The 27,518-nt window shown below is 40.0% G+C and overlaps 2 protein-coding genes across 9 annotated transcripts in view; both read left to right on the top strand.

The window, feature by feature from the left end:
• Window positions 1-1,115: 1,115 nt before the first annotated feature.
• On the top strand, window positions 1,116-25,301 carry si:ch211-278j3.3 (E3 ubiquitin-protein ligase RNF19B). Of its 3 annotated transcripts, none has more exons than XM_044169750.1 (10): window positions 1,116-1,401; window positions 9,178-9,803; window positions 10,689-11,179; window positions 14,903-15,108; window positions 15,285-15,432; window positions 18,242-18,404; window positions 18,968-19,082; window positions 22,100-22,231; window positions 22,579-22,828; window positions 23,517-25,301. In XM_044169750.1, exons 2-10 carry the CDS (start codon window positions 9,651-9,653, stop codon window positions 23,797-23,799), a joined length of 1,941 nt encoding a protein of 646 aa, XP_044025685.1. In that variant the 5' UTR covers window positions 1,116-1,401; window positions 9,178-9,650; the 3' UTR covers window positions 23,800-25,301. The 3 variants fall into 3 exon arrangements, with proteins under 3 accessions (XP_044025685.1, XP_044025684.1, XP_044025683.1); XM_044169749.1 differs by having other exon boundaries at window positions 1,117-1,401; window positions 15,291-15,432; window positions 22,558-22,828; XM_044169748.1 differs by having other exon boundaries at window positions 1,117-1,401; window positions 22,558-22,828.
• A 1,499-nt stretch (window positions 25,302-26,800) lies between these two features.
• The window catches only part of si:dkey-71h2.2 (low density lipoprotein receptor adapter protein 1), a 45,087-nt gene continuing 44,369 nt past the window's right edge, over window positions 26,801-27,518 (top strand). For 2 of the 6 annotated variants that reach the window (XR_006374960.1, XM_044169610.1), the window contains exon 1: window positions 26,813-27,272. Coding sequence is in view for 4 of the 6 variants with exons in the window: in XM_044169610.1 (XP_044025545.1) it covers window positions 27,188-27,272 (85 nt within the window). In the remaining 2 variants the exon portion in view is untranslated. Of the gene's footprint in view, window positions 27,287-27,518 lie in introns of all 6 variants that reach the window. The other 4 variants (XM_044169612.1, XM_044169613.1, XM_044169614.1 and 1 more) reach the window with 3 other exon arrangements.

The raw sequence follows: 27,518 nt of genomic DNA, 5'->3' as shown, positions 1-27,518 counted from the left end.
CAATACAATGCACTCATCTAATGGGAGGGCTGACTATCCCAACTGGCCCACTTCAATCCAGTAGACAGCAGTCTACTGTGACATTGTCACCAGAGAAGCACAGTTTTTATACAGCAAAATACAAAGATCATCCACTTCCACTAATCCACTAATGCCTAAACTATAAGCTCACAGCCAAAGTGAGAATCCAAACTGATGAAGATACAATATGTAACATTGTAGAAAGTGCAAAAAATGGAGCAAGATTGTCACTCCACATTAAAAATATGGGCAACGATGCAAATGGTGCATTATTTTGCCTATGTCTTGTGACATTTTAGGCCATTAACTGCATGTTACAAAATAATCAAAAGTTATGAGGGAGGGGCACCAAGACTGCTTAAAATGGATTGTATTCTCTTAATTGTGAATCCACAGAATTCATGAATGCACGGCAGTCCAACAAATTAAAATATTTTGCTTGTAAATGATAATTATATCGTTAATACTACACAATTGTACAGTACATTATAGGGACAATATAAAGCATTATGAGCTCCCTTACTGTTACTGTACACTTACTGTTCAGTAACACGGACCCACTCTGGAAGGGTGCATCAATAGGCCTATAGACTTAACTGGGACTTCAAACTAGGCTAACCTAAAAAAATATATATAGGTTGTCCTCCTAAAAAGTTCCACAGGGTACTTATCTCACACCTTAAATGTGTATCTATGTGTGTGTGTTATTTTTATCAACATACAGTACAGTTTTACAAGTAAAACCCCAGTGCCTCTGAAGGTGCTTCAGGAGACCCCTAAGGAATAATTACCTTTTATTTTACTTATCTCATTAGATATATGAGATAGTTACAGAACAGAAAGAACCACTCTCATCTTTCACTCTTGTGAGCATTGGACCTAACAGGTCAGTTGTAGCCTACCTTTTAATATCAAATGATCAACAAAAAAGTCCTGCCATATTTGGTTGATTTGGACAAAATATATAATGAGATGGCATGTGTGTGTACATTTGGCGCTGAAAACATGTGAGAACCTCTGCTTTTTTTATGGGATTGGGCATTTATGAATAGGAGATCCTGGGATTCTGCGTCATCCCATTGGTTCATGTCACTGCAGTGGGCCTTCCCTCAGGCCGCCGCGCAGCAAAGCCATCAGTCTGCTGCTGCACCGGGGGAAGCCATCTCCTCACCGCGGATCTCCTCTCCCCTTCTCTCTCTTGCACCGGACCGGACCATCGGATCATAACCCAGCCTCTCTGCAGCTCTGACGGTCAGATATGTTCAGTGTGCAGCAGTAAGGAGGAGGAGACGGGGGTGATTTCTGTGCTACTGTTTGGTCCTATGGGGGAGGAGCCAGTTGTTGATTCTACGCTGCAAAGAGAAGGCGCCGCACAGAGAGGTAAGATACCGTTTACGTAATAGAAATTATTGTGTGTTTTATCTGCAGACTTTCTAACGCGCATGCAGATGGATTTATTACGTTATTACTCGTGTCTATGAGGGATATCTGGAGGTGAAGCTGAATGCGAATACGTAGCCTATTAAACATGCCACTCCCTGCAATAGCACCGATGCCCTGGACAGACCTCTCTTTAAATGATTAAACGTGGAAGTATGAAAATGTTTTTTTTTTAAAGAAATGTGGAGGTTATGCAGGTTGCCTTTGGTTAGCAAGCTTTTATAACACCTTTAATTAACAATTGCATCCCCAATATATAACCTACAGGCCTGCCCTCATGGTTTATTTGGATAAACAACACTTTTCTTATTTAATCTGTAGAGTTAAAACATATGAGTGAGTTATAATACCCTCAGAAGACATACAGCACTGTTATGACATTTCACACCAATATAGACTATTATAATATAATATAATGTAAAACCTAATCCCTTATATTGTGGTTAATCAATAAGATAAAGTAGCGTACAGGCTGCCAGAGGTCACTACAAGACTCAGTGTTGAGAACCACATGGTGCAGAGGCAGAAGATTGTGATCAGTGTGTGTGTGTGTGTGTGTGTGTCAGTGTGGGCAGGCTGAGGTCACTCTCATGCCTCTGAAACCCGCATTGCTGATGTGGGCTTGTGTCCAGTGAACGGATATTTAATAGGGTGCATCATCAGGTTTCCATCCGCTAAGGCATAAGTCATCATCAGACTGAAAACAGACCTTCTTCTTCTGTTCAGTGATTGCATAGCAGCAGCTTGTTAACAAGTGTCCTAGAAAACGCCGCAAAGCTGAGGCGATAACGCGGTTGTGATAACATGGTTCATTCAAAGGACAAAATCCAGAAAAAAAGGTGTCCCCTTTCTTCCCTGTTTGACATTTCAAAGGAGGGGGAATGCTTCGGGGTAGATGGAGGTTGTGTAATAATCCCATCTGTCATTGTCATTTAATCTGTCCTCAAGATGCAGAGTGGCACACTATAGGCTCTAACCTATAGGCAGTCATTTGTGGAATCAGAAAAGCTGTATTAAATCAAGAATAACCTGCACGTACATAGGGTTACTTACTGTACATTTTGTCCAGATTTAAGGAATGCAGTAAAGGCTTGATCTGAGAACATTAAAGTCATGAGCTCCCATTTGTTTTAAATATAAAAAGGTCAGATTAAATATGATTTAATATGATATTCTCTTGACACAAAGCCAACCAGCTGCATAGGTTAAATGTCACAGTAATAGTCACTCCTTTTAAAGTGTTATACTAGTTCTTTGCATTTTTCTGATTTGAGTGTATCTTCACCTGTAGATGAATTAATGATAGTACATCTTTTGGGAGAAAAATCAGTACAAGTTGCTTCATTATGAACAGTGCAGTCAGTATTCTAGATGGGTATCCTAAAGGGCTACTCCGGCAATTTAGTATTGCACTTCCATGAAGTTGGGGGACTCACAAGAGACAGATTAAAAAAAAGAATGGTCAAAATTGGAGCAACAGAGGCTGAGATATCCTGACTTTTTGTACCTAGTGTGGGACAAGCTGCAAAAACACTGGATCCTACATTTCCCATAATGCAACCAATAGCATCATTTCATTTGACCTTCCCTGCCCGGTAAATGCCAATGTCTTTTGAATTCCACACACTTTGAGACTAATCTAGCCACTGGAAGACTATCTGTTTAAAGTCTCAAGGCCCGAGCCGAGATTACCCTGGTGACATCATCAGGGTTAAACTGTTATTTATGTGTATAAATGGGTGGAATGCCCCTTTTAAAACTTTCATGCACAAACTTTTTACCTGTATTATATTCTACATTCTGTGGAAATGTGTGTGAGTACGTGCTGCTTTTGTTGTCAGATTGAAATTGGTGTGAATCAGCATGCTGAATCATGTCAGTAGGTAAGAAAACAAGACTCCAACCAAAGCCTTTGTACATTATGTAATGAGGTCCAGTGATGCTGTTGGCCAAGGGATCCGTTTTCTTTTGCCTGTTGGAAATAAATTAAAAATGAGGGTTCGCTGCTGTGAATCAAGACTGAGACGTGTGGCTGAAGCTTTTGTTCTTGTGTGCTGGTGTAGCTACAGTAAAAGTACATGTAATAGGTGTCATTCAGTCGTTTGGTGCTTGAGCAGGTCACAAGGTCAAACAGCCATCGTTAGACGATGATCATCCACCTCCTGCAGACCACACTTCTCCTCTCTGCCCACATATTGTTGAGACACACATGATTTATAGTTCCTTTCCTTATTACATTGATAACTCGGCCATAACATTATCTATAAATTCAGTGAGCAAGTTAGGAAGAAATGGGCTGAATAAGTATGTTTTAGAACACATTAGTCTGTTATAAATTATACCCCCCTAATTGGAAAACTGCAGAAAGAGTTACTCTACAGAGGATTTCCCTTTCAGGACTAGAGTGGGTTATTTGTCTTTAGAAAATTTCAGTCTACTGATAGGTTAACTCCCATGGGACCCAATTCAACCCTTTTACCCTCTCGAGTGCTACTTAACACTCAGAAGGACTATGTGTTTCCCAAACATGTAGCAGCAGGTTATGATTCACTTTGCAGTTTTACTCATACACCACCGCACAAGTATGACACATAACTTGATGAACAGTTTCATCACAGTTATTCAAAGTCATTAAATCTGATATTTAGGTTAGAACATTCACAGTCAGAATTAGTGATTAAGCTCTTTGTGCTCTGGCACAGAAAAAAAGGACAGATTTTGTATTTGTCCTTTAATTCTCTGTAATCCCCCGAGACGCCTTAAGAATTTGAATTCTTGAACAGTCTGTGTTACTGGATTGTTCATTCTCACTCTTTCTGGCCAAGAGTTCTCTAGAAAGTGAGTGTGAAACATCAAAGGAGCACCAGCGTCCTATAGTGTAAAGAGGGGAGGTTGAATCCTTAAGTGTGTCTTTGGCCTCAGGGGCATTTATTCTGTACACACACACACACACAAAGAAAACCATTAAGCTGTAAACTGAAGATGTACTCTCTCTTTCCGAGCAGCATCTGTGTCCTCCCTCGTTTTGTTAGCTATGTTGTCCCTTGAGACTTCTGAGGAATTACATTAAAGACAGCAGGACTCCTCTTTCTCCCTTTCTTGTGCCATTGAATTTATTTAGAGAAAGGTCATAAAGTTTGCTTAGCATAATATTTCATATTATCACGCATTAGATATAGAGTATGTTTCATTATTAGCTCACCTATTAGCCTGGATGCTTTTTTTGGCACAAGATTCTTGGGTTTGAAATCAGTAACCAGAGACTGACACCACAATGTTTTTGGACTTGTGAGTGTGAATGACATTGGTAACACTGTATCTCACTGTAGTTGCACTTTGTTCAGCAATTAAATTGCCCTTTTCTCATATCTATTCATTCCTTTTGAAATATTGAATGCAATAGACTTTTTAATGCAGGTTAACTCAGGTAAAATTATTGAAAATCAAATCATCTATTATCTTGTTGTGTATCATTTTATACACATTTCCCAATATTTGGTAGCTACAGTGACAAACTAAACAAGGAACTTTCTGCCCACAAACATGTGTTGACAATGACTGACCTTTTGGTGGGTCAGTGAGGTTAAAGAAGTTAAAATGAACACTCCAGCAGACTTTTTTGGCTTTTGATATCCCACAAGCGCCTGTTTTGTTGTTGCAAGCTTATTGCTATATTCAGTAGTTTTCACTGCCTTTGAGTCAGCAACGTTCATTGTGTTTGTATCATTGGCCGCAAAGGACAAACAGCATCTCCTCATCGAGAAGCTCCTTGTGTGTGTGTGTGTGTGTGTGTGTGTGTGTGTGTGTGTGTGCGCGCATGCATGTTAGTGGTCTTTGTTTCTGCAGTTTTTGATGGATGGATGATCTGATTCAAGATGATGATGATGATGATCTATAACAAGGATGCAAGGATGCTCTGCACAGATTGTGAACAGGACGATTGGAGTGAAAGAACATTATCTGTGATAAATGGAGGGTTTAGTCAGATGTTGAAGGGAGACAAAAAAGAAAATCGTTAGTCTGCCCAGGTAGCCGAACGTGCTCGGCCCAACATTGGCCTTACTTCTGCATGCTTAGTTGGCAGTCTCAAATTGACTTTCCAGAATACTTGGGCCAATTCTAAGGGCCATAACTGGTCTAAAACTAGTCTGAATAGTATCGCTTCCAAGTTACTGCCTGCTTATCTCTTTATTTTTGCTCTGCTGTGTAAGAGCAGTCCGACAGTTTTAATTCTGAACATATTAGTGGAAAACTTTCCTGCACAGTGACAACTTATCTAAGTTGTTAGGCAGCAAATTGAGTTGTCTAATTACTTGGCTATCTGTCTTTTTAGTGTGAAACGATAAGCCCTGGCTGGAGCCCACTGAGCTATAATTTAAAAACACTCAATTCTGTGTGTGTGTGTGTGTGTGTGTGTGTGTCTGTTTATACACATGTCAGTGTGCCTGTGTGTTTTTGAGCGTGTATATGTGAATGTGTAGAGAGAGTATGTTCATTGCATGCAAGCTGAGGTCTTTAGAATGTGTTGTGTGCATGCTTTTGATGTCTTCATATGTGGGAATTATTCCTATAAATACACAGCAGCACAGTGACGTGTTCATCACAGAGGTCGGTGCTTTGGATCCTGTGCTTTGGCTAAGAAAGTCAGTCCCACGTTGAATATGGATGTACGGATGCACAACACAGTTACTGGGAAGTGGATGCAGAAAAGCTACCTTTGGTGAAAATTAAACAAAAAAAGTCCCTAAACAAAGGTTTCAACAAGAGATTTGAGTTCATGATTTGAATTTAGAGTCACTACTGGAGAACTGGTTTCAATTACTAAATGTTGGGAAAAGTAAAGAGTTGCTAGTGGACCTTAGAACAAATACCACTGAACTCCAAATGGAAAGACATCACCAAAATCCTAAAGCTCATTGTGCACTGCACTTCTTCCAAATGAAGATTTGGTTGAGAGAGATTAAAAAGGACTTTAGAAACTTTAGAAGAAACAGCTGAAATTGCAATTGTTACCACACCATGGTTACCGTACCATCACTGTTTGGTCTTGAAATGAATTTCTCAGGGCAGGAAACCATTTGTAAGAGTTGTATGGATTCTTTGTCATTGTATCCTCTGTGTTGTCTGCCTGTGTGGAACAGAAAGCTTCACAAACACCTCTCAGATAGCCAGTTCATATTCCTCTATTTTCTGGAAGAAAACGTTAGCACAACATCTTCTGTGAGGCATTGCCAGCATTGACCTGCTGTAGGTTTGGGCTTTGCAAATCACTAGCGTGTTATTTAATTTCTTGTTTATTAGGAATCTTTGTTCACTTCTTGAAGATGTAGATATGTTATCTGGCCTTTTAAGACTCATTCGCACATTCAGTTGTCTTCTTAACAAACGTGTGTTGACAACAACCTATTGAAGCTGTTTATTGTGTTTAATGTTTTCATCTGTTAACTTATTTAAATATTTGGTTTGTACATTTTTAAAGAGATTTCCTAGAAGAACCTTTCTAAGAGGATCTTTAAATTTTGCTTGCACAAATGTTGCTGTTTTAACAGATAATTCCAGTATAAAAGACAAAAACTGCTGTTTGCAATGTATCTTGCATTTTAGTACCCATTTTGTTATTTTATTTTTATTGGCCAAATTGTATCTCAGCTAAATACAGAGATACAGTGTTTCCAGCAGAGTTACAGTGAAAAAAAATATCTTGCATCTCAAATATCAACAGTAATCATCCGTTTATGGTGCCAACTTTTCAAAGGCCAAGAATGTCTTTTCTTTACTCTTAAATGACCATATATAATGATGTGCTGCTGCAAGAAGAGCCTGCTATTCATGTCCATTTTAACATATCCACAGGACTAGAATATAAATACGACTCCAACTCTCAGTCTCTATGCAAGAAGGCAGGTTAGGCACTGCAGTGTTACATAAATCCAGATTCTTTGTGCGTCCCTGTTAAAAGAATGATGAAGCATATAGCATATAGCCATACCCTGCCTCTGGCCATTGCAGTTGATTTAATATAAAAAAATAAATAAATCACTTTTAAAGATCATAGATTTGACTTTTTCTTTCATTACAGAATTAGAGAACGGGAAACAGTTCTTTAAATAGACGAAAATTGGTAATCGTGTCATATTTCATGCCGTACTCCATGTCTGATTTGTGTCAATATGGAGACATATTTTAATTGGTCTGGGTTGCATGAAGCACCTTATGCTTGCTCTCTGGGCCTGATTATGAAAGCTCGCTGCTGCCTAATGGAGACAGAATGAGTTGTCTGTGCTGTCTATCACTGCCTCACCGTCCATCTCCCCCAATCCTTTCTGTCAAACCAGTCACAACTCTCCCATCCATCTGCTCTTTGTGTCTCATGGCTGTGACCTTATTGCTCATGTCTGAGGCTGTATGATGGGCAGGCCGGGTCGCAGAGATCCGAACCCCTTAGTGTGTTTTCAGTTTGACTTCTATTTCATGCAAGTGACTCTTGGGGGATTTTAAACAGAGATTCAGGTAAAATGGCATAGCTTAAAATTTTTATTTTTGTGACATTATTGAAAGGTCAGATTTTCAAATAACTTCCTGGTATTGTGTCGAGTAAATGTGAAAGACTGAGCAACGCTTTTAAATACATAATATTCAACTCAGTTCAATTACTTTATTGGCATGGGAAACAGACATTAATATTGCCAAAGCATGAGTGAAATAAAAACACATACATAAACAGAAGAAATGTGCTATTAAAATATATACAGATAAGTAATATATCTTGTATTTATGTGGAATTGTTTTGCAGTAATTAAATATTAATAGATTGCTAATGGTGATGAAGATATGACAAATGAAACATCATAGCACAGGTTGAGCCTTCTATGTTTTCCTCTTTGCTGTTGTTGTTCTGTATAATGGGATTTCATGTACATGTGGTTCACAGACCCAACCTTTTTGGCTTGTGACCCCTTAAAACAAAGAAATGTCTACTTGTAACCCTTAGTCACCAGTTGCATTTGTCTACAAATTGTGACCACAGAATTAATTTCCTTGCTATTGCTATATTTGAATATTTTTTTGAATTCACAAGAAAAGAGCAAGGATTTGAGGAAAGTCAAGAAAATAAATATAATTTTGTATAGCAGAAACTGGGTTTTCTTGCTTTCCTCTCCTGTTGTGACCCTCAGATTTATCTTGTGACCCCTTTTGGGGCTCTGACCCCAAGGTTGGGAACCACTGGTTTACATCAATATCGCAAGATGAAATTAATATCCAATTCCAAATGTCTCAAAATATTCTTATTAATGAAGAATCTTTTTGGATATTGGCATATATCATGATATGGAAAATGTATGTGTATGAGATATGGTAATTCAACTGATGTTGAATGCAATAAATTGTGTTCTACTGTAATGCATTACATTAAACAAAAACTTCAATAACTCATTTCATATTCACATTTTTCTTGGAATAATTTGGACAATATGAATTATGTAAACATTGTGCAACTATAACACAATATAATCTAATCATCAGAAAGCTAATCCACTGAAAGTTGATAGATAATTATATAAAATTATCACCTAGCCTATGATGCATTTAGCAGCTCCACTTTTCAAGTAGGGAGTTTTTTGTGCAACAAAATATTTTATGACAAAATGGCAGAATGCACATCACATAATTTCTGATTCACTGTAATTTAGTCATGTTTGTGATATTTGTTTCCAGGGTAAGGGACTGAAGAGGAGGCCTAAGACGATGAAGGACAGTCGGCCGCTTCAGGACTAGCTCAGACTGAGGGAACTGCAGTGGAGGCGGAGGAGGAAGAGGAGGAGGGAAAGAAGACCGAAGAGAGACAAAGTAAATCACATGACCAGGCCTCGGAAAGGCTCCAAATTAGTGATGCTCCCCTCGGGCAGGGATTACCTCCTCTCCGTCGTCTACCTCTCCATCTCTCCCACTCTTCCTCCCACGTACAGCAGAGCAGCCGCCCAGCCTCAAGACTCTGAGCCGTGAGAGCCGCTCACTGTGCTCACCCACCCACGCACAAACAAACTCAAACACACATTCTCTCACTCTCTCGCTCTCTCACACACTCTCTCTCACACATACACACACACACACACACACACACTTTTGCGTCCTGCTCATGGTCGTTGGCCTGTCCTCCTCAGCTGCTGCTCTCGCTCTAGTCCTAGACCATGAAGAGGCCCAAGCAGCAGACGGGGCCGCTGAGCTTCCTAAACTTCTTCAGCAGGAAGCCCAAATCGGAGCCGAGGCCCGAGAGGCCTGTGGAAGCCTGGCCCAAAGAGGAGGTGGCCATCACCCTGACCCCGAGCGAGCATCCAGAGCAGGTGAGACTGAGGCTTCCAGTGCTGTTATTGTTTTCTGGGAGTGAGTGAAAGCAAGGAAGCAATCCCATATCGTATTATTTCTCCTAGTTTTGTTTTGGCTTCAGGTAGATTTGGTGAGTTTTCGTTGAGCAGTTTTCATAAGATGTTTGATCTTGGTTTTAATATGTTCCAGCTCTGAGTTTTTTCCTGGTTTCAGGAAAACCTGTTACTTGAAACCAGGATCCTGTTAAAAACTACTGACAATTTATTAAAACAGAGTTTCAGTGATAGTATAGAGATGATTTTAAGCGGTATTATGATTAAAAACTACAACTCTTACTTTTGAATTGTGTGACATAATAATGTACAGTATATACTCGTTACTCGTTCATTATCCCTGCAAATGTATAGTCAAGAAAATATTTCTGTTCTGCTGTAAATTTTTATTCATATTACAGGTAACACCAAGACATTTCGATGTCTACTTTTGTTGCCAAAATTACAATGTCTCACAAATTGTAGTGTAAGAAGAAGATCCTGACGAGAGGCTGTAGATCATTAACTTTCTGCCTGCTTCCTCCCTCTCCCATAGTGTTATAGCCTAGATCCATTAGAGTGTTTATTTAATTAATTGGTAATTTCAGGAATTATGTTGCCAAGAAACCAAGTACACCAAGTATCCACCTACATACACTCTCACCCATTCTAATTTTCACTAGAAATGTCAGGATGTTCCATTTGCTTTCATTTATTTCTTAAAATAAGTAAGTAAGTAACTTTTTTTGTGAACAGCAGCAGAATATCCTCACAAGTCACTCAGTTTCACCCTGCGTATGAGAGCATTTTTAATGTACATGACGGGATTTATTGGATTTGGTAAATCAGCAGCTGTGTAATTGTTCACAGGACCTCAACCTCACAGCAGAAGAGGCTGGAGAATCAAGAGTTTCTGGAGGAGAAAGAGGAGAAGGAGGAGGTCCGCCAGCAGCGGCTGAGGGAGGCGAGGACGGTGCCGCCACAGCTGAGTGTGTGGGCGGGGCCAGCAGCGGCTCCACCGGCGTCCTGTCCCTGTCCTCCTCCAGCCAGGAGCAGCTTTTGGATGAACACCTGGAGGAATGCCCCCTGTGCCTGCTCAGTCAACCGCGTTGCCACTTCCCACGACTCACTTCCTGTTCCCACCGAACGTGCTCTGACTGCCTCCGCCAGTACCTGCGCATTGAGATATCAGAGAGCCGGGTGGGCATCGCGTGCCCACAGTGCCCCGAAACACTGGCGCCCCTGGATGTTCGTGCCGTCCTGGATGACCGGGCGCTGCTGGAGCGGTTTGAGGAGTACCAGTTGAGACGTTTCCTGGCTGCTGATCCAGATACGCGCTGGTGCCCGGCGCCTGACTGCAGGTGAGAATCAGACCACCACAAAATCCAAAAGGTTTTTCCTGCATATTTTTTTTTCCAGAACAGTTTTATGCATATTTACACTAATTCATTTCAAAATCATGAATAATTAAAAACCTTTTTTGGTATATAGATAGTTAACTAACAACATTGAGGAGATAATTTAATGAGGGAAAGGAAAAGGCATAAATAATAAAAATAATGGCTTCTCTACATTGTCTAAACTTCTAACACATCGTGAGTCACTGTAGCAATTCACTGTACTGTAATTACCTTGAAATTAAAATATGAGCCCTAATTCAATGTTACAATGTGGCAGCTCTTGTCAAACCCCTGTCATCCCACCACCGGCTTTATGTTGTAAAACACAAGACTGGAGCAGTTGTTTTTTTTAGTGTCAGAATGATTGACTGAGCTTTGAAAAGATGAACTGACAGCAAGTGAAAGCTCACTTTGAGCTTTACATGCCTCCCAAGGCTGTTAAAATGTTAACGATGCAACCAAAATATTTTGCAGGTCCTGAAACAGAACAGACTGGTTGTGAATGATGAAGCAAGCCTCTTTCCTTTGGTAACTACGACTCTTCAAGAATCTATCTAAATGTGGGACTACATACAGTCACACCAAATACATTTTGCATAGGGAGTTAAAGGAAGAATAAGCCATTAATCAGTTTAATATAATAAAACTTTAAACATAGTTATTGGTGATGAGCCTGGTATTTCTGGAACCATGTTGCTGTATTTCTTGCTCCCTGGGGATAACTGGCTGAAATGTGGATTACATCATGTCACACAGAGATGCTTAAAGCACAGCTACTGTGATTTCATTGCAGAATCGATCGAAGACATAATCATAAATCATACAGGGAGAAATCCACTGTGGAAGAGTCAGAGATATGTATTTTTTCGGCAGCCTCAATAGACCACAATGCAATGCAACTACAAGACATGTTTTGAGTTAACTCTCACTCTGCTGTTGTTTACAACATGTACAGACACTGATGCATTGCTGTATCACCTTAATGTTCATGGATGCGTAACAGGATAGGGCTGCTGATGGGAAATCATAATGTGTGCGTGTGTGCTGTGTGTGTGTGTGTGTGTGTGTTCAGTGAATATCTGTGGTCAAAAGCACGTATGCACCAGAGTTCAGGACTCAGCGGTAGACTGTCTGTCTCCCCAACTGTCAGTGCTCATAGCCTGGTCATGATGAATGAGTGGAGGAAAAATCAATACGCCAATCTGTCTGATGCTGTGGTGAATTAAATATAACACAGAGAAACAAGAGATCAGATTTCTAAAGTATCTACAACAAATCTGCAGAATTTTGAGTTTCACACATTAAAGCAAATGTTTACGAGTGGAAGTCAGTGGTGTTTTAAATTTTAAATGACTAATAGCTTCCACATAAATGAGCCTTTGATGTGTTGACCCTTTATATAAACAGGTCATTCAAAGTTATGGTTTGTGTATTCCCATGCACACATTCCTTGAGGTCTTAGTGACAGAAGCTTAGCTGGAGATTACGCCGGCTCTGAGACAGTGTGGTGCTATGTGTGTGTCATTTCCATTTCCACTGCTTTGATTACGCTGATGATGGCTTATAGCTGAAACGCGTTCGTGTTTTTTTTTTTTGCCCACAATAAACAAGAAGAGTACTTGTCCACAAACTTGTATTTTACACATTCTGTCATGTCTTTGCTGCATATGTGATTCTACTGTAGGTGGTTTCAAATGAGAAGCTGCAAGGGATTTTTCAGCGCACACAGACAGAATCTGCAGTACAAAGATTTCATGTGGAAATCTTTCAGTGCCTGTGTTGTCAAATAGCAGCACTTTTATCCAACATTACTATAGTTTGACATTTGAGGGAGGATTTTTTTGTAAATGCCCAAAAAGAAGTGTGTGTGGTTTGTTTTTCTGAGCATAGAGCGTACATCAAGTTCTCAACTCATTGTTCTCAACTTACATGATGTTGGCTGCATAGCCTGCTAATCAGATTGATCTGAATAACAATATAGACCATTTTTATTTGAACTTCTTCTAAACAAAGAAAGTTATGTTTACTTTCTTTGAGACTTTATTTACATCTACCAAAACTCTTCTTCTTCCCTACCTTTTGCAGTCGCACTGCTATCTTTCTTGGCACATTACCGCCATCCACTCTCTCAATGACCGCATGCATGCACAAACAAAATAGGGACCGACTCATGAAAACATTGCTCCGTAGTGCTACCAGTGGTCAAAAACACCACAGGGAACCTTTAAAGTCCCCCTTCACTAAAAAATGTTTTCCTTATTGTCACTTGGATGTTTGAGCTTCACTGTGCAGAAATGTATGTGCAGAGTTTGACACTAGTTTTTACCTTCATCTACTGAAGGGGGAAAGTTTCTCTGTACTCACTTTAAATTTAACACGTACGTACAAGCAGTAGTCCGGAAGCCAGTCATGGTCCAATATGCAACTTACACAAATGTTTAGTAGAAAATTGAAACCTCCAGTGCACATACGCTGAGAATGGACTTTCCAGTGACGTAGGAGACATCTTGTTTCCAGCAGTTTAACTTTTGAAATAAAAAATATTTGCATAATCATAGATTCTGGATTTTTCAATGAGGAAGAATGAGTAGATTTTGAGAATGTTTAACTAGTTAATTAACTTTTTGAACATGTCTGGGGGGATCTTTAAGAATCTCTCTCTTGCTGCTGTTGCTGTATGTTTTGTCAAAACCTCTTTAAACATCTTTGCATGACAAAGTGTGGAAGGGTGTTGATCTAAATAATCCAATTATTGCTGGTTTCTTTGATGAATATGTTCACTGATACCTGGAAATGTTTTTATGCATGAGCAGGTCCACACTAGCTTTGTTGTTCAGCCAAAAGTGTTTGAATTGAGAATCTGAAACAGTCAGTTTAAATCTAGTCTGACACCACAGTGGGATCCAGGCAGCCGTCTAATTATCCTCTTATGTGTTTGTGGCCTTTGGCCTGTCTGATTCATCTACCTTTCTGACAAAGCTGAAAACCACGTAAGGCTGGAGATGCCAATGGAAAAAGCCTGGAGGTGCTTTTCAAATACTTCACAGCAGAGCAGCACTGCCTGGATCCTAAAGACCCTGTGAATCACTCACGGTTCCTTTCACTTTGATTAATCACATGATCTATTAAATATTAAAATGTATGTTAATGTCCCCTCTGTAGAGTGAGATTAGGTCCACAGGCGTCAAGATCCTTGTTATCATCATAATGACTGCTCAACATCTAAGGATGGAATTATTTCATGTGTTGAACTCTGGAAAGCAGTCCCACAGATAGTTGTATCTGTCTTTGAAGTGGGATTCACTGAGGCACAAAGTCAACAAATGCGCTGTTTGTGAGCAAAGACGACAATAACAATTCAGTGTGCTTCACCAGGCTGAACAGTTGAACAATACAAGGACATCAACCAATAGATGAGAGACTTACTGCAGCTTTTCACAGATATTCCAGTCAGGCAGCCAAAGCTGTGATATTTAAATGAAACTGCAGCCACCGTGAGTCTCAGCTGAACATGTTTGGGCAGCAGGCTGGAACAGTGAATAGGGAGAACCTGGGGATTAAACCTCAATGATGCCTGCCGAGGTGTCCGTCCCTAACAATAAAGAATCCCCCTTTAGGGATCAATTAACACATTAATGATGTCCATTCTGTCATATTTTATCTGTATTTTCTCTCTCTCCTCAGCTATGCAGTGATAGCTTACGGCTGTGCAGAGTGTCCCAAGCTGAGCTGTGGCCGTGAGGGATGTGACACCGAGTTCTGCTACCACTGTCGGCAGCTGTGGCACCCCAACCAGACGTGTGACCAGGCACGGCGTCAGCGAGCCCGCCACACCTCAGGCGGCAACGATGCCTCCACGCTGTACGTCTTCAATGAAGAACCTGGAGGAGGTGAGACCAGCAGCTGCTGTTACCTTCTTTTTTTGTCTTTATTCCAAACCTTTTGTGCCAGAAATCAGAGGATTTTTCAGGTTATTTTTCCTGGATCCCTATCACATTTTACAAAGTGCTAAATAAATATTGCAGAACGTGTGGCCACCCCTTACACATTTACTCTGTTGCTGAAGATGCAGAGGAGATCAAAGCGTGCCCTCGCTGTGGTGCCTACATCATGAAGACCAACGATGGCAGCTGTAACCGTATGAACTGCACTGTGTGTGCCTGTCAGTTCTGCTGGCTGTGTATGCAGGAGATCACCGACGTGCACTACCTCAGGTACTCTGGTCACACTCAGCTCATTAACACATTAACATACCAAACCAAATGTCCACATCTAACTAAACGATATAATTGTATTCACCTTGAGAACACGCAATGAAACGGTTAGTCGATTGACAATTAATCAACACCAAATATAATAATCGATAAAGTCATTTATCAAGCAAAAATGCTGAACATTCATTGGTTTCAGCTTTTCAAATGTGAGGATTTGCCGTTTCTGATTGTAAATTGAATATATTTCAGTTTTGGGCTGTTAGTTGGTCAAAACAAGTTTGAAGATGTCACCTTGGGCTCAAGGAAATTGTGATGGGCATTTTTCACTATTTTCTGACATTTTATAGACCAAACTTAAATCGGAAAAATAATAGACAGAATAATTAATAATGAAAATAATCATTAGTTGCACCTCTACAATCAACTGTCTTGGTATTTGGGACCTATACAGTGAAAGTACTGCACAAAAGCACAAGAGAAAGAGCAGCTGAATTTGATCCTAGTCTCACATGAGCTGAGAAAATGCTTGGTGGCACAAGTCCAACGTTGGCATACATAAGATACTTAACAGTTTCTTCAATTCTTCCTAAAGGACAAAGACTTAATAACTAGCGTCTTAATAACACCACTATTCCATCCGTACGTTTTTAAAGCAATACCCAGTCGGAGATTAAAAAAATGGGCCAGTCAGCAAGGCACGGACAGTATGTCATTGTTGGGAGCCTGCACTGCTTTAAACTGTTCGTCTGGGCTTCCATTGATTTTTCCAGTCCTGGGAGGGGAGTCACTGCTGACTTGTCATCAATTAATCAGCTCTATCTGCCTCCATATTTCCATGCGGCAGAATATATAACTCAAGCTACAAGACTAGCTAGAAGCTGATTAGCTCAATTTGAAGTAACAGTAACAATCTTTCTACTGGCCAAGTCAGTTTTATAACTGCAGCGTATGAATTTTTCATGTATTGATCATTTTCATGTCCTGGGTTTTGTTGCCTTTTTGGCTGCATGAGTCTTTTTAAACCCCCCCCCTTCTCCTTTTCTCTCCCATCATCCTTGTCTGTCTTTCACACTACAAACTACAGTGAACGTCCTACAGAAGGGCAAAGCTTTTAGCATCTCACTGCAAATCTGCCAGTTCAGAGCAACAGAGCACAACTTTAATATCTCCCCATAATTCCCCCCACTTAGGTTTTTAGAACCCCAAAGTGACGTTTGCTGCTGTAGCACAAAGGCATGCTTTGAAAAATAGCATAGCCCTAAGGTGCTATTTGTGATGCTTATATTGTCACTGCTGCTCCTACAAGTTAATTGCTGCTTCATTATGACCAAACAGCATTAGTCAGTGCTGTACCGCTTTCCTTGGCAGTTAGAATTACACCACAACACCAAAGGCTGATACTATATTATAGAAGCACTTTAAGGCAACATTTATTGTACATAATGTCATATCAAGAGACAGAGAATTAACTCCTCGTAAACAGACTTAAATAACCCGGCTTCCATTTATCTAACAGCAGTATGTAAGATAAGTGAGTATGTGAATGGTAGCTGCTTATGACTGTAATTGAGGGAGAGAGGGCAAAGCTAAAATGAGAAATGCAGATGAGGTCATTCAATTTGAGTAATGGTGTGATGATGGCAATGAGACAGACAGTTAATGTTGTCATGTTGTTGTCAGTACTCATTTATTTCACTTGTTTCTTAAAAAATAATCGAAATAGTTAGTGTCGGATGAGGCTGCATGAAAGGTCATGACCTGCAGGATGATGATACTTTTGTGATCATAGCAATGGAGTGGAATGTGTCTATGTGGGTGTACACATATCATTTGTGTATATTTTAAGAATGAAGTTTGGATAAAACCAAAAATGTGCACTAATAAGGTGATAACAAGAATGTATATAAAGATGGACGACGATTCTCCACTTCCTCCCACTGTACAAAAATGAAGCCTAAATATCCCGGATACGGGCGCTTCCATCTTGCGCTGGGGATGTCTGGAGCCAGAGTCTGCGCAGTAGTGTTCAGGGTTGGAGTCACGGTACCGCGAGCAGGGCTCAGCTGTCAATCATGACGTGAAACCCCCTTTTTATAGCTAATGAAAACCAAACGTGTCAGAAAAATGAACACTTGAACATACATCAGCATGTACCTAAAATGACAGAAACCATCTTTTGGTTTACATCAAAATGTATTTCACATGTACTTTGATTGTTTAGTTTGACCCCATGTGCCATTTGCTAACATGGAGGGGGCGGGGTTTATGACCTATACTGCAGCCATCCACCAGGGGGCGATCAAGATATTTTGGCTTCACTTCTGGGGAGCTGTCATGTCGTCCATCTTTATACACAGTCAATGGCTTAGGCACAGCAGTGCTTTAAGCTGAATGCTAACGTTTAGCAGGTAATATTTACCAGGTTCACCATAGTTTAGCTTGTTTGCAGGCTAACATTTCTTAATAAGCACTAAAAATAAAATACAGCTGAGGCTGATGGGAATTTCAATAGTTTGAAGGTATTTTGTCATAAAACAATAAACAAAAAATTGGGGAAATTAAAATTTTGACCTAATGATGGCACTAGATGAAAAGTCAGGGGATCACAAAGGTCATGAGAATTTATCCTCTAGGGATAAATAAGATATATAAGATATTTCACTCAAAACCAAAAATGTCAACCTGATGGTGGTGCTAGAAGACAAACCAACAGACAGACGGACATTGCCACCCATATAGCCACGATGCTCATGTGGCTAAAAATGCTATATGCTTTATTATGTACCATTGTGTTCTCTGTGTGTCTCAGTCCCTCAGGGTGTACATTCTGGGGGAAGAAGCCATGGTCTCAAACCCGCAAGGTTCTGTGGCAGGTGGGCATGTTGCTCGGAGCACCGGTGGTCATCTCCCTTATAGCGGGCATCGCCATCCCAGTCATCATTGTGGGCATACCAATCTACATGGGCCGCAAGGTACAAAACAGCCAGTAAATCCTGTTTCACATCAAATAACTGGTTTGAATGGATATACTTACTTTTAGAGCGATTGGTTAAGTTTGTGCAGCAAAGACAGCAGACAGCCCAAAATGTGGAAAACCCCTACCATACGGTTCTCTAAAATGTTTAAAGTGAATAAATTTATCTAAATGAATTTTTCTGAACCAATCAACATCTTCCATCAGGCAGTATCTAAAATGTCCTGTTAATCTTGCATGTAATTAACAGATGTAAAATCAGCTTCCATGTCATCATGGAAATCAAACAGGTCAGGTGAATTGGAAACTAATGGCACACCTAAGGGCAACTTAAGTGTGCACTTATTATTTATTAAGTTTGAATATCTTTGCCTGTCTGTCTTTTGTTAGAGCTCTGTGATAGCTTGTACAGGTCTCAGAGGCTTTCCCCTCATACGTGCTGGGATGTATTATTGGACATGAATAAGTGACAGCAATAAGTGGTTGCAGAGAATGAGAACAACTACAAGGAACAAATTAAATTTCCATAATCTAATTTATGTTTTAATAATTGCCTTCTAGGTCCATGGTCGCTGTAAGAAAAACAATATCTCAGGAAGTAAGCACTACTTGACTGTGGCAAGTGGGGTGATGATGTCAGTGTTTGTGTCGCCTGTCATAGCAGCTGTCACTGTGGGTAAGGAACAAACAACAACATGGCCACCTTCTGTCCTGCACAATGAGAAGAGTAATTAAAGTGTAAAAAGAGCTTGTTTTGCAAAATTAGTAGTGAATTAGTTATAAAAATAGATTTTTTTTAGAAGAAAGTAGATCAAATCGCCACAATATCCTGAAACACAGATGTTTAGGTCAGACACCAATGACCTCATATGCTAAATATGCTAATTTAAAATATTTCCTTCTATTTGAATAATAAAGCTGTAGTTTTATAAAAAATTCAAAAATCTGAGGGCAGTATTCATATGGATCAAAATGCCATTAAAGATAATGATGATCCATGTTGGTTTGACAAGCACACTGGCTGCAAGCTGTGGAGTGTCTCGGATAATCCCTTCCATAATAATGAGAAAGGACTCTAGGATCAACAAGTGAGAGAAACCCCACTTGTTTTCACTACAATTAAAGAATCAGTACGACATTTTGGGAAATGCGCATATTTGCTTTTGTTGCAGAGAGTTAGATAAGAAAATTGTTACCACTCACATATCTGTACACTAAATACGATGCTACTGCCAACAGCCAGCTAATTTAGCTTAGCACAAAGACTGCCTGGCCTACCAGCACCTCTAAAGCTCACTGATTAACATGTTATATCTTGTTTGTTTAATCAGTGCAAAAACTGAAGTGTAAAAATGACACATTTTACCCTCCATAAAATCACAGCGTGACATTTTTACACTTCTGTTTTTGTACAGATTAATCAAACGAGATATAACGTTTTAATCAGTGAGCTTTAGAGGTGCTGGTAGGTGGATTTTGTTACCTTTCGACAAAGTCAGGCTACGTGTTTTCCCCTCTTTCTAGTCTTCGTAGTAAGCTAAGCTAACCAGCTGCTGGCAGGAGCTTTATAATTACCATACAGACATGAAGGTGGTATCGATCTTCTTGAGATAAGAAAGCGAAAAAACGGATTTCCCAATATATCAAACTATTCCTTTAATAAATCATGAGTATGCAATGTTTGCAAACATACCAGTTGATTTCATTTTTGCATTTTGATGACTCATGCCACTTCCTACTGTAGGTAACATTCAAGGGACAGTGACAGAAATCCTCAAGGCTTTAGCAACCTCTCATCTTCCCTCTGCAGTGTCACAACCATTACTGTACCGCACACTGACGGGCCCTCCCTTGGCACACACACACTCAAACACATTTAGCCCTACTCCACTCTTCACTCTCAACTCCTACCCCTGTGTATCCCCGCCCTGCTTGCATCCCTGTCTGTACAACCCTTCAGTTACATTTCGGTTTTCACTTTGGCTTACCCATTCTCTCTGCCATATGTTTTATCATATCTCTTCTGTTTTGTGCTCTCACCACACTAGAATTGTTATTTAGTTTCTCATATTTCAGTCACAGTGTCTGTCTTGTTGTTGCTCTCTTTTTGACTCACATAGACACACACGCGTTCACTCCTCTCTTTCTGCGAACAGTTTGGCTTGCAGGCTCATCCTCTTGTCCTGGTTTCACCCTGATGCTGAGTCAATAGCGTCCCAGTGTTCCCGCTGTGTTAATGATGTCCTTTTGTTTGGTTGGCACTCTGCTTTGTGTTCCCAAATTCCTATCTCAGTCACAGGTTGCATAATCACACAGCGCAGGGAGGCTGCTGCTCATCGAGTTTAGGGGCTTGTTGAAAGTACTTTTTTGAAGGTTATGAAGGAGACTGGGGACGAATCGAACTTGGGAAATAAAATTGACTCTTTTTTTAAAATCAGAAAATAAAACTGAGAAGACAAATAATAACCAACCATGTAAATTCATCCATTTCTTTCATTAAACAGGTTGCTATTTTGCCTCTGAGTCTAACTTTTCAAGTGTCCACTGCAGGGATGTCTCTCCACCTCTCATCATAATAGATGCATATTTACATATAACTTTAATTAACCAGGAAATGGCCCCGCTGAGATTAAAAATCTCTTTTACAGTAGTGTCCTGGACAACATAGCAGCACCACATAGAACATAAAACACAGAGGTTTCAAAACATTTAACACAGACTTTTAATGAATTAGATAAAATATGAAGAGAATAATCAAGATTTACAAAGCACAAGATCAAAGGGATAAAATAAAATTGATGTAATAGCAGCAATGAATATACCAGAACAAGCAATATAAAAACAGATATGCAGTAGATTAAAATTATTAAAATGGATGAATAATGCTAGATTGACTTGCCTCCAACTAAAAGAGAATGGGCTTAAAAGCTTGCAAGGTAATAGGTTTGTGATAGAAGATATAAGTTCCTAGAGCATAAGCAATAGTTCCCAGCATTATTTGGAACAACAAATTGCATGAATATGGAGGTTAAGATGCCAAGAAAAGCTTTAAAGATCAGTGTGTTTCAGCAACTTTATTCTGTGTGCCATCCACAGTGAAGCAGGTGGGGCTCCCCCTTGTGTTTGCTTTGGGTACTGCAGTAACAATATGATGAAACAACTGTTTAAAGGAGCACTCCCACCAATTTAACATGACTTAAGACTTAAAACTTAATACCCATTAACTTAAAAGTGCATTTACTAGTTCCGAGGAGTACTACTATCAGCTGTGTAATGTCTTCTGTGGAAGAGCTTTGTCAAGTGTGAGAAAGTTACATCACTTGGTTTGGTTTAGGAAACTAAACATTTTCACAGAACAAAAGTACAATTACAAATTTTTCTGGCATGGAAGGTCTACCAAAATATGGTATCCCGTTGCATTATGGGAAGTCTAGAATCCAGTGTCTTTGGAGCCTGACCCATACCAGGGATTAAAAGCCAGGATATATTAGCCTCTGCTGCTTTGATTTTGACCAATTTAAAAAAAAAAATCTGTCTCTCGCAACCCCCCCAGCTTTATTGAAGTACAATATTAAATCACAAGAGTACTCTTTTAATAGCCATTTGTATGTTATTAAAAGATATTTTGGCATAAAGTCTAGACAAATGATTGTGAGAAATATATATTTCTCATACTCTTCTGTTTTCCTGCAGGTGTAGGTGTGCCGCTAATGCTGACTTATGTCTATGGGGTCGTCCCCATGTCGCTCTGTAGGAATGGTTGGTGTCGACCGCAGACTGAACCCCCTGAAACACATAAAATCCAACTGGAGGACTTAGCCAGCTGTGAGTACAGAATTTAACGGAATAGTTAGATGTTTTTGGAAATATGCCTTCTTGCTGAGAGTTAGATGAGAAAATCGCTACCGCTCTCATTTTTCTACTTTAACCATGGAGATGGAGTCAGGAGGCAATTAGTTTCCAGTCTTTATGCTAAGCTAATACAACAAGCAAATACAAACGAATGAGCATATATCCCAAATTATAGTTCTATTCCTTTAATAACTGTGTAGTTAAGTTAGGTTAAGGACTCTTGACATAAGTACTAGGTGCATTGTAATTTTTGCTCCAAAGCGTGGCTTAATCTGATGAAGTTTCAACTTCTCTTATAGATCTTCTATTCTCTCATGTAGTCAGTGACCACTGGCCGAGTCAGAACAACCCAACGCTCAGCGACACCAGCGTCCAGGAAGTCAGAGTCAGTGTACAGGAAGTGGGCGTACTCCCCAGTACAAGCACCACGCCCCCCGAGCTAGATAGCTATGAGGAATTGGATGAAGCCACAAAACACCATGGATACACCCAGCAGGACAGCCAAACAGACTGTGAGGTAGTTACTGTGCCTGACAGCAAGCTTGATGACACACAAGCGCTTCCGCTGAGGTAAATGTTGCCTCTGTCTCTTTCCTGTTTCTACTCCTTTCTTTAAGTTTTTAAGCAGCATTTTTAGCCATGATAACAGCATGCCTCTAGGGATGGCAATGTTAGGCTGTCAGTTGGTCCGCCACTTTGGCCCAGACTAAAATGTCTCGACCACTATTGGATGGATTGCCATGAAATCTGATACTGATGTCCATGTTCTCCTCAGGATCATTTGTAATAACTTTGGTGATAACTTTTCATCTAGCACCACCATCAGGTCAAAAAAGGCATTTGTACAATAATTTGGTTTACAACCAAACACCTGCAAAACAAATTTTGCATTGCCATCAGCCTCTGCTGTACTTTGTGTTTAGTGCCAATTAGCAAATGTTAGCATGCTAACACCCTAAACTATAAACATTATATCTGCTAAGCATCACCATGTTAGCACTGTCATTTTGAGCATGTTAGCATTTAGCTCAAATCACCAGATAGGATAAGTACAGCCTTACACAGTTGCTAGCTTGGCTGTTTTTGGAAACTTTTATTAAATGTAATACCTTTGTTTAAGCATATAATCTTGCTGTTGATCTATCATGTGATTTCAGCAGATTTGGACTCATTGAGGCATTCTTTGCATAAACTTCCTCAAGTCAGAAACATTGATTGTCTGGCAGATTTATATTGATGTCTTTATGTGTTTCTACAGGGAAGGAACCAACATTGAGGTCCGTGTGGAAATTGAGAGCCATCCCAGAGGCGCCCGCCAGTCCAGCCTAAGTAGCATCCTGTCTAGCCGAAGCTTGTCAGTGGAGTCCCTGGGACACTCCCAGTCCCAGTCCCAAGACTACCTGCGTGCCTCAGAACTGGAAGAAAGACAAGAGGGGGGAGGAGGAGAAGGAGAGGAGCAGGAGGGAAGAGAGAAGCCAGGTGGGGAAGCAGGAGGAGACGAGGGGACAGTTTTCCCAGTCTTTGAAATAGACGGTGTATGAGGTCCTCCAATGCAAGCTTTGTTGAAGATTAGTCAGGTTTTATGAAATTAAACAAATCCATGAGCTGACATGTCACTGGATTGATCTGAAAATCGTTGTCCAAGGCCACCTCCTGCTTCTAAGACAGGCCCTCCCACCAGTTGCCTTCTAGCTCCAGCCTCTAAGGAAGACGCGGGTTTAGAGAGAGCAAATGAAAAACAGTGTGTGTGTGTGTGCGTGCGTGCGTGTGCGAGACAAATAGCATGAGACTATGACATAAAAGTTGAAGGGGGATAAACTGTAAAGCTGACAGGATAGCATCCATCAATGAATCTAAAACAGAAGTGACTGAGAGCATGTTAGCTGACTAGTTCAGTCTGTTTTTTTGTTGTCCTTTCTGAAAGAGACTATCTTACCCCCCCCATTATAAATCTATTTCATGAAGCCCTCTCTTCGTCTGGCTGTACTCTTACACTTCTTTTAGTGACCTCACCTCCCTCCTCCCTTCACAAATAAAGAGATCCCCACAAGCATGATTTGTTTTATGGGGGATTAAGAATCTAACAACTGTTGTGTCGGCAAGTAAACATCAAATGCTTCCCAAGCCAAGTTACAAGACAGTGGGGGTGATTTTTTTCTACCTTAAAGAATATCTTGAGTATTTTAAGATGCAGTGGTCACAACTGAATTGGGCAACCTTAAACAGACGACGCATGCTTCACTGTTTGATTACTCTTTTGAGAAAGAAGTCCAGTTGAAAATGATATCTGAAGCCTGTACCTGTTGTTCTCTACTGGAGTAAAAGGTGCTCTGTGACATTATGGCAGGGATTGAATTGACTGTAGGGCTTATAAATACCATTAATTATAACCATTAATCTTAAATCCACAGTCTTCCATGGAAGCAGACAGGGGGTAATGTCACTTTTGCATTGTTTTAGTGCAGCTTGTAGCCTTCAAGAGGCTGTTTCCTTTTAAAATGGGGAGGGAGACATTGCTTTAGTTTGTAAAAATGCTCATTCTAATGCAGATACTTACGTGCATTATTGACAACACAGCAGCAACACTACAGTCTTTTTCTGAAGAGTCTTAAATGTTAAAGTAGCTGCATGATTCTACTACTTGCTGTGTATCCAGGATAATACAAAAAAACACACACAAGCAGATTCACACATGCACACACACACACACACACACACACACACACACACACACACACACACACAAATATATGCCCACACACACAGCCAGTGTAGTTGCAGTAGTGTGCGCTGCTGAGAGCATTAAACATAAACTAAAGACCCTCTCAAATGATCACAGAGCACCAAAATGACAACAGCAGCATGCCACCTCAGGCTAAACTCTAATAACCCCTTCTAGATAATTTATGAGAAATACATGACTATACATGCTCTGCTTAGCTTCCTGAGTGTGAAATACTTGTGAGAGATGAACTCGGACATGATAACCTGTGCTGGGTTGTGGAGAGAAATTAAATAAAGATTTCACCATGAAGGACAAAAACAGTGCATGTTTTGTATCTGTCACAAATTAATTTTTCTTCAGAGAAAGTTCAAGTGGAGTTGGAGAGTTCCCTGTTTCCTAATATGGTACATGTGGACCAATTGTTTTGGGGCATTTTGCCTTCATTGTATAACTTTACAGTAGAAGTACAGACAGGAAACTTTGGGAGAATGCAAAAAAAAAAAAAATAGGTCCCTATTTCGGAAGTGAACTTGGGATGTTGCAGGTTATGGTAATCATCTTCCCAACCGTGTGGCTTGTGACCTCTTAAGTGTCTTCTTGTAACCGGCAGCAAGTCTAGTTCGTTTTTTCGTTGTGTTATTTAAATATCTTTAAAATGATCCTGTATTTCACAAGAAAAAAAAAACAAAAATTAGAGGAAAGTCTGAAAGGATAAACTTAACTTTGTGTGGCTGAAATGTGTTTTTTCCCCCTGCTTTCCTCTACTGTTAATCATCTTGTGAGCCCTCAGATTCATATCACAACCTCTTGTGGGTGTCCTGATCCTCAGGTTGGGAATCACTGTCTCAGACTAGGTCACCAGGACGCCCATAATTATTATTATTTTTTTTAAAATTGATGATTAAAAAAATAATTCATAGTTTATTTTATTAAAAATAAAACTATGGATGGGTAACAACGACGCTGTAATAACTGGTTGTAATCAATAGAGGGCGCCAACATACAAAAAAATAAAAGAAAACTTGAAGTACATGTTTCAAATGATGCTGTTAGATTATCATTTGTGGCCAGTTGTGGAAGAAGTACTGAAATATTTTACTTAACTAAAATTAGCAAAACCACCATGTAGAAACACTCATCAGTCATGCATTCAAATTTTTACTAAAATACAAAAGTATTAGCATTAAAATATACTTAAAGTATATTAGCAATTCTGAATAATATACATTATATTATTGGATACATTAATGTGTACACCACTTTAATGTTGCAGCTGGTAAAAGTGGAGCTGATCAGGTCCTAACCTATACTAATATATAATAATTTATTTGTTGATTATATTTTGTATTAATTAATCTAAATCTGTAAAAGTAACAAAGTACCTAAAGTGATTAGATACATGTAGTAAAGTAAAAAGTACAATATTTCCCTCTAAAATGTAGTGGAGTAGAAATATAAAGTAGCATAAAATGGAAATATACAAGTAAAGTACCTCAAAATCGTATTTAAGTACAGTACTCGAGTAAATGTACTTTTCACCACTGGTTTTTAGCACATAACATATCTGTGACCCAGTCTGGAAAACCAGGGAATAATGGGAGAAAATGGCAGTAAAGAGTCTTTAACCTAGTCCATAACTAGAGTAGCCTATGATTTGAATTCTGTCATTAATTTAAACAACAAAAGCGTGTTGTTTCTGATGCAGGCCCAAAATTTAACATGTTAAAGGGATAATATAAGAACAACAACTTGGCAAAAGCGCATCCACCACAGGTCAATAAAACACAGAAACTCCTATGAGACAAGAAGTGCAATTGTAAGCTCTATAGCCTTAAACTCCTTATGGAGTATAAGTCCTTTAGACTGCAATCACACTGAAACGGTTTTTCATCAAGGTCGCTGCTTCAGACTGGAGCACTTTGGAAGAAGCTCGGTAGCTGGTAGCTTATCAAGGTTGGAAGGACACGCCCTTAACTTTGGAGACGGTGCAGTAGGAGCATGTGCTGGCCCTCGGCTGGTTACCAGTCTCTCTCTGTGGGGAGAGCAAACCAGAGCGATTCAGGGTGGGAACTTGTAGCAGTGGACTCTCTCTTTCTCTCCTGTTCCTCTTTTGGCGCATCCGCCGTCGAGCTCAGCCTGCTGTATTTACCTCCCTGTGGTCCGGAGACTGGGGAATCCACCTGCCGGAGAGCACACACCTCGGGATGGATGCCCTGAAATCCGCCGGCAGAGCGATTATAAAGAGCCCCGGAGTTCCGCGGCACACATGGGGAACTTCAAAGCACGAAAGTGAGTGAGACAATGTGCGTGTTTAAATGTTTGGATTTGGTACAATGTTGTAAAGATTTTGGCCATGTGGCAAAAGCAGTAAAATCTACCAAGAGAGGGAAAGAAGGACAATGTGTGTCTCTGGCTGCTCGCTAACGGACTGTTGTGTTTCTGCACTGGAGATCTTTTGTTTGTCTTGTTGCCAAATGTAGCGGAGCTGGATGTGCTGTGGTGTGAAAAGCTGTTCAACTGCAAGCTGGAGCCTTG

Source organism: Siniperca chuatsi, linkage group LG16, assembly GCF_020085105.1.
Source record: "Siniperca chuatsi isolate FFG_IHB_CAS linkage group LG16, ASM2008510v1, whole genome shotgun sequence".
Taxonomy (NCBI): Eukaryota; Metazoa; Chordata; class Actinopteri; order Centrarchiformes; family Sinipercidae; genus Siniperca; species Siniperca chuatsi.
The sequence above is the reverse complement of the archived record's forward strand: the minus strand, read 5'-3'. Positions and strand labels throughout refer to the sequence as shown.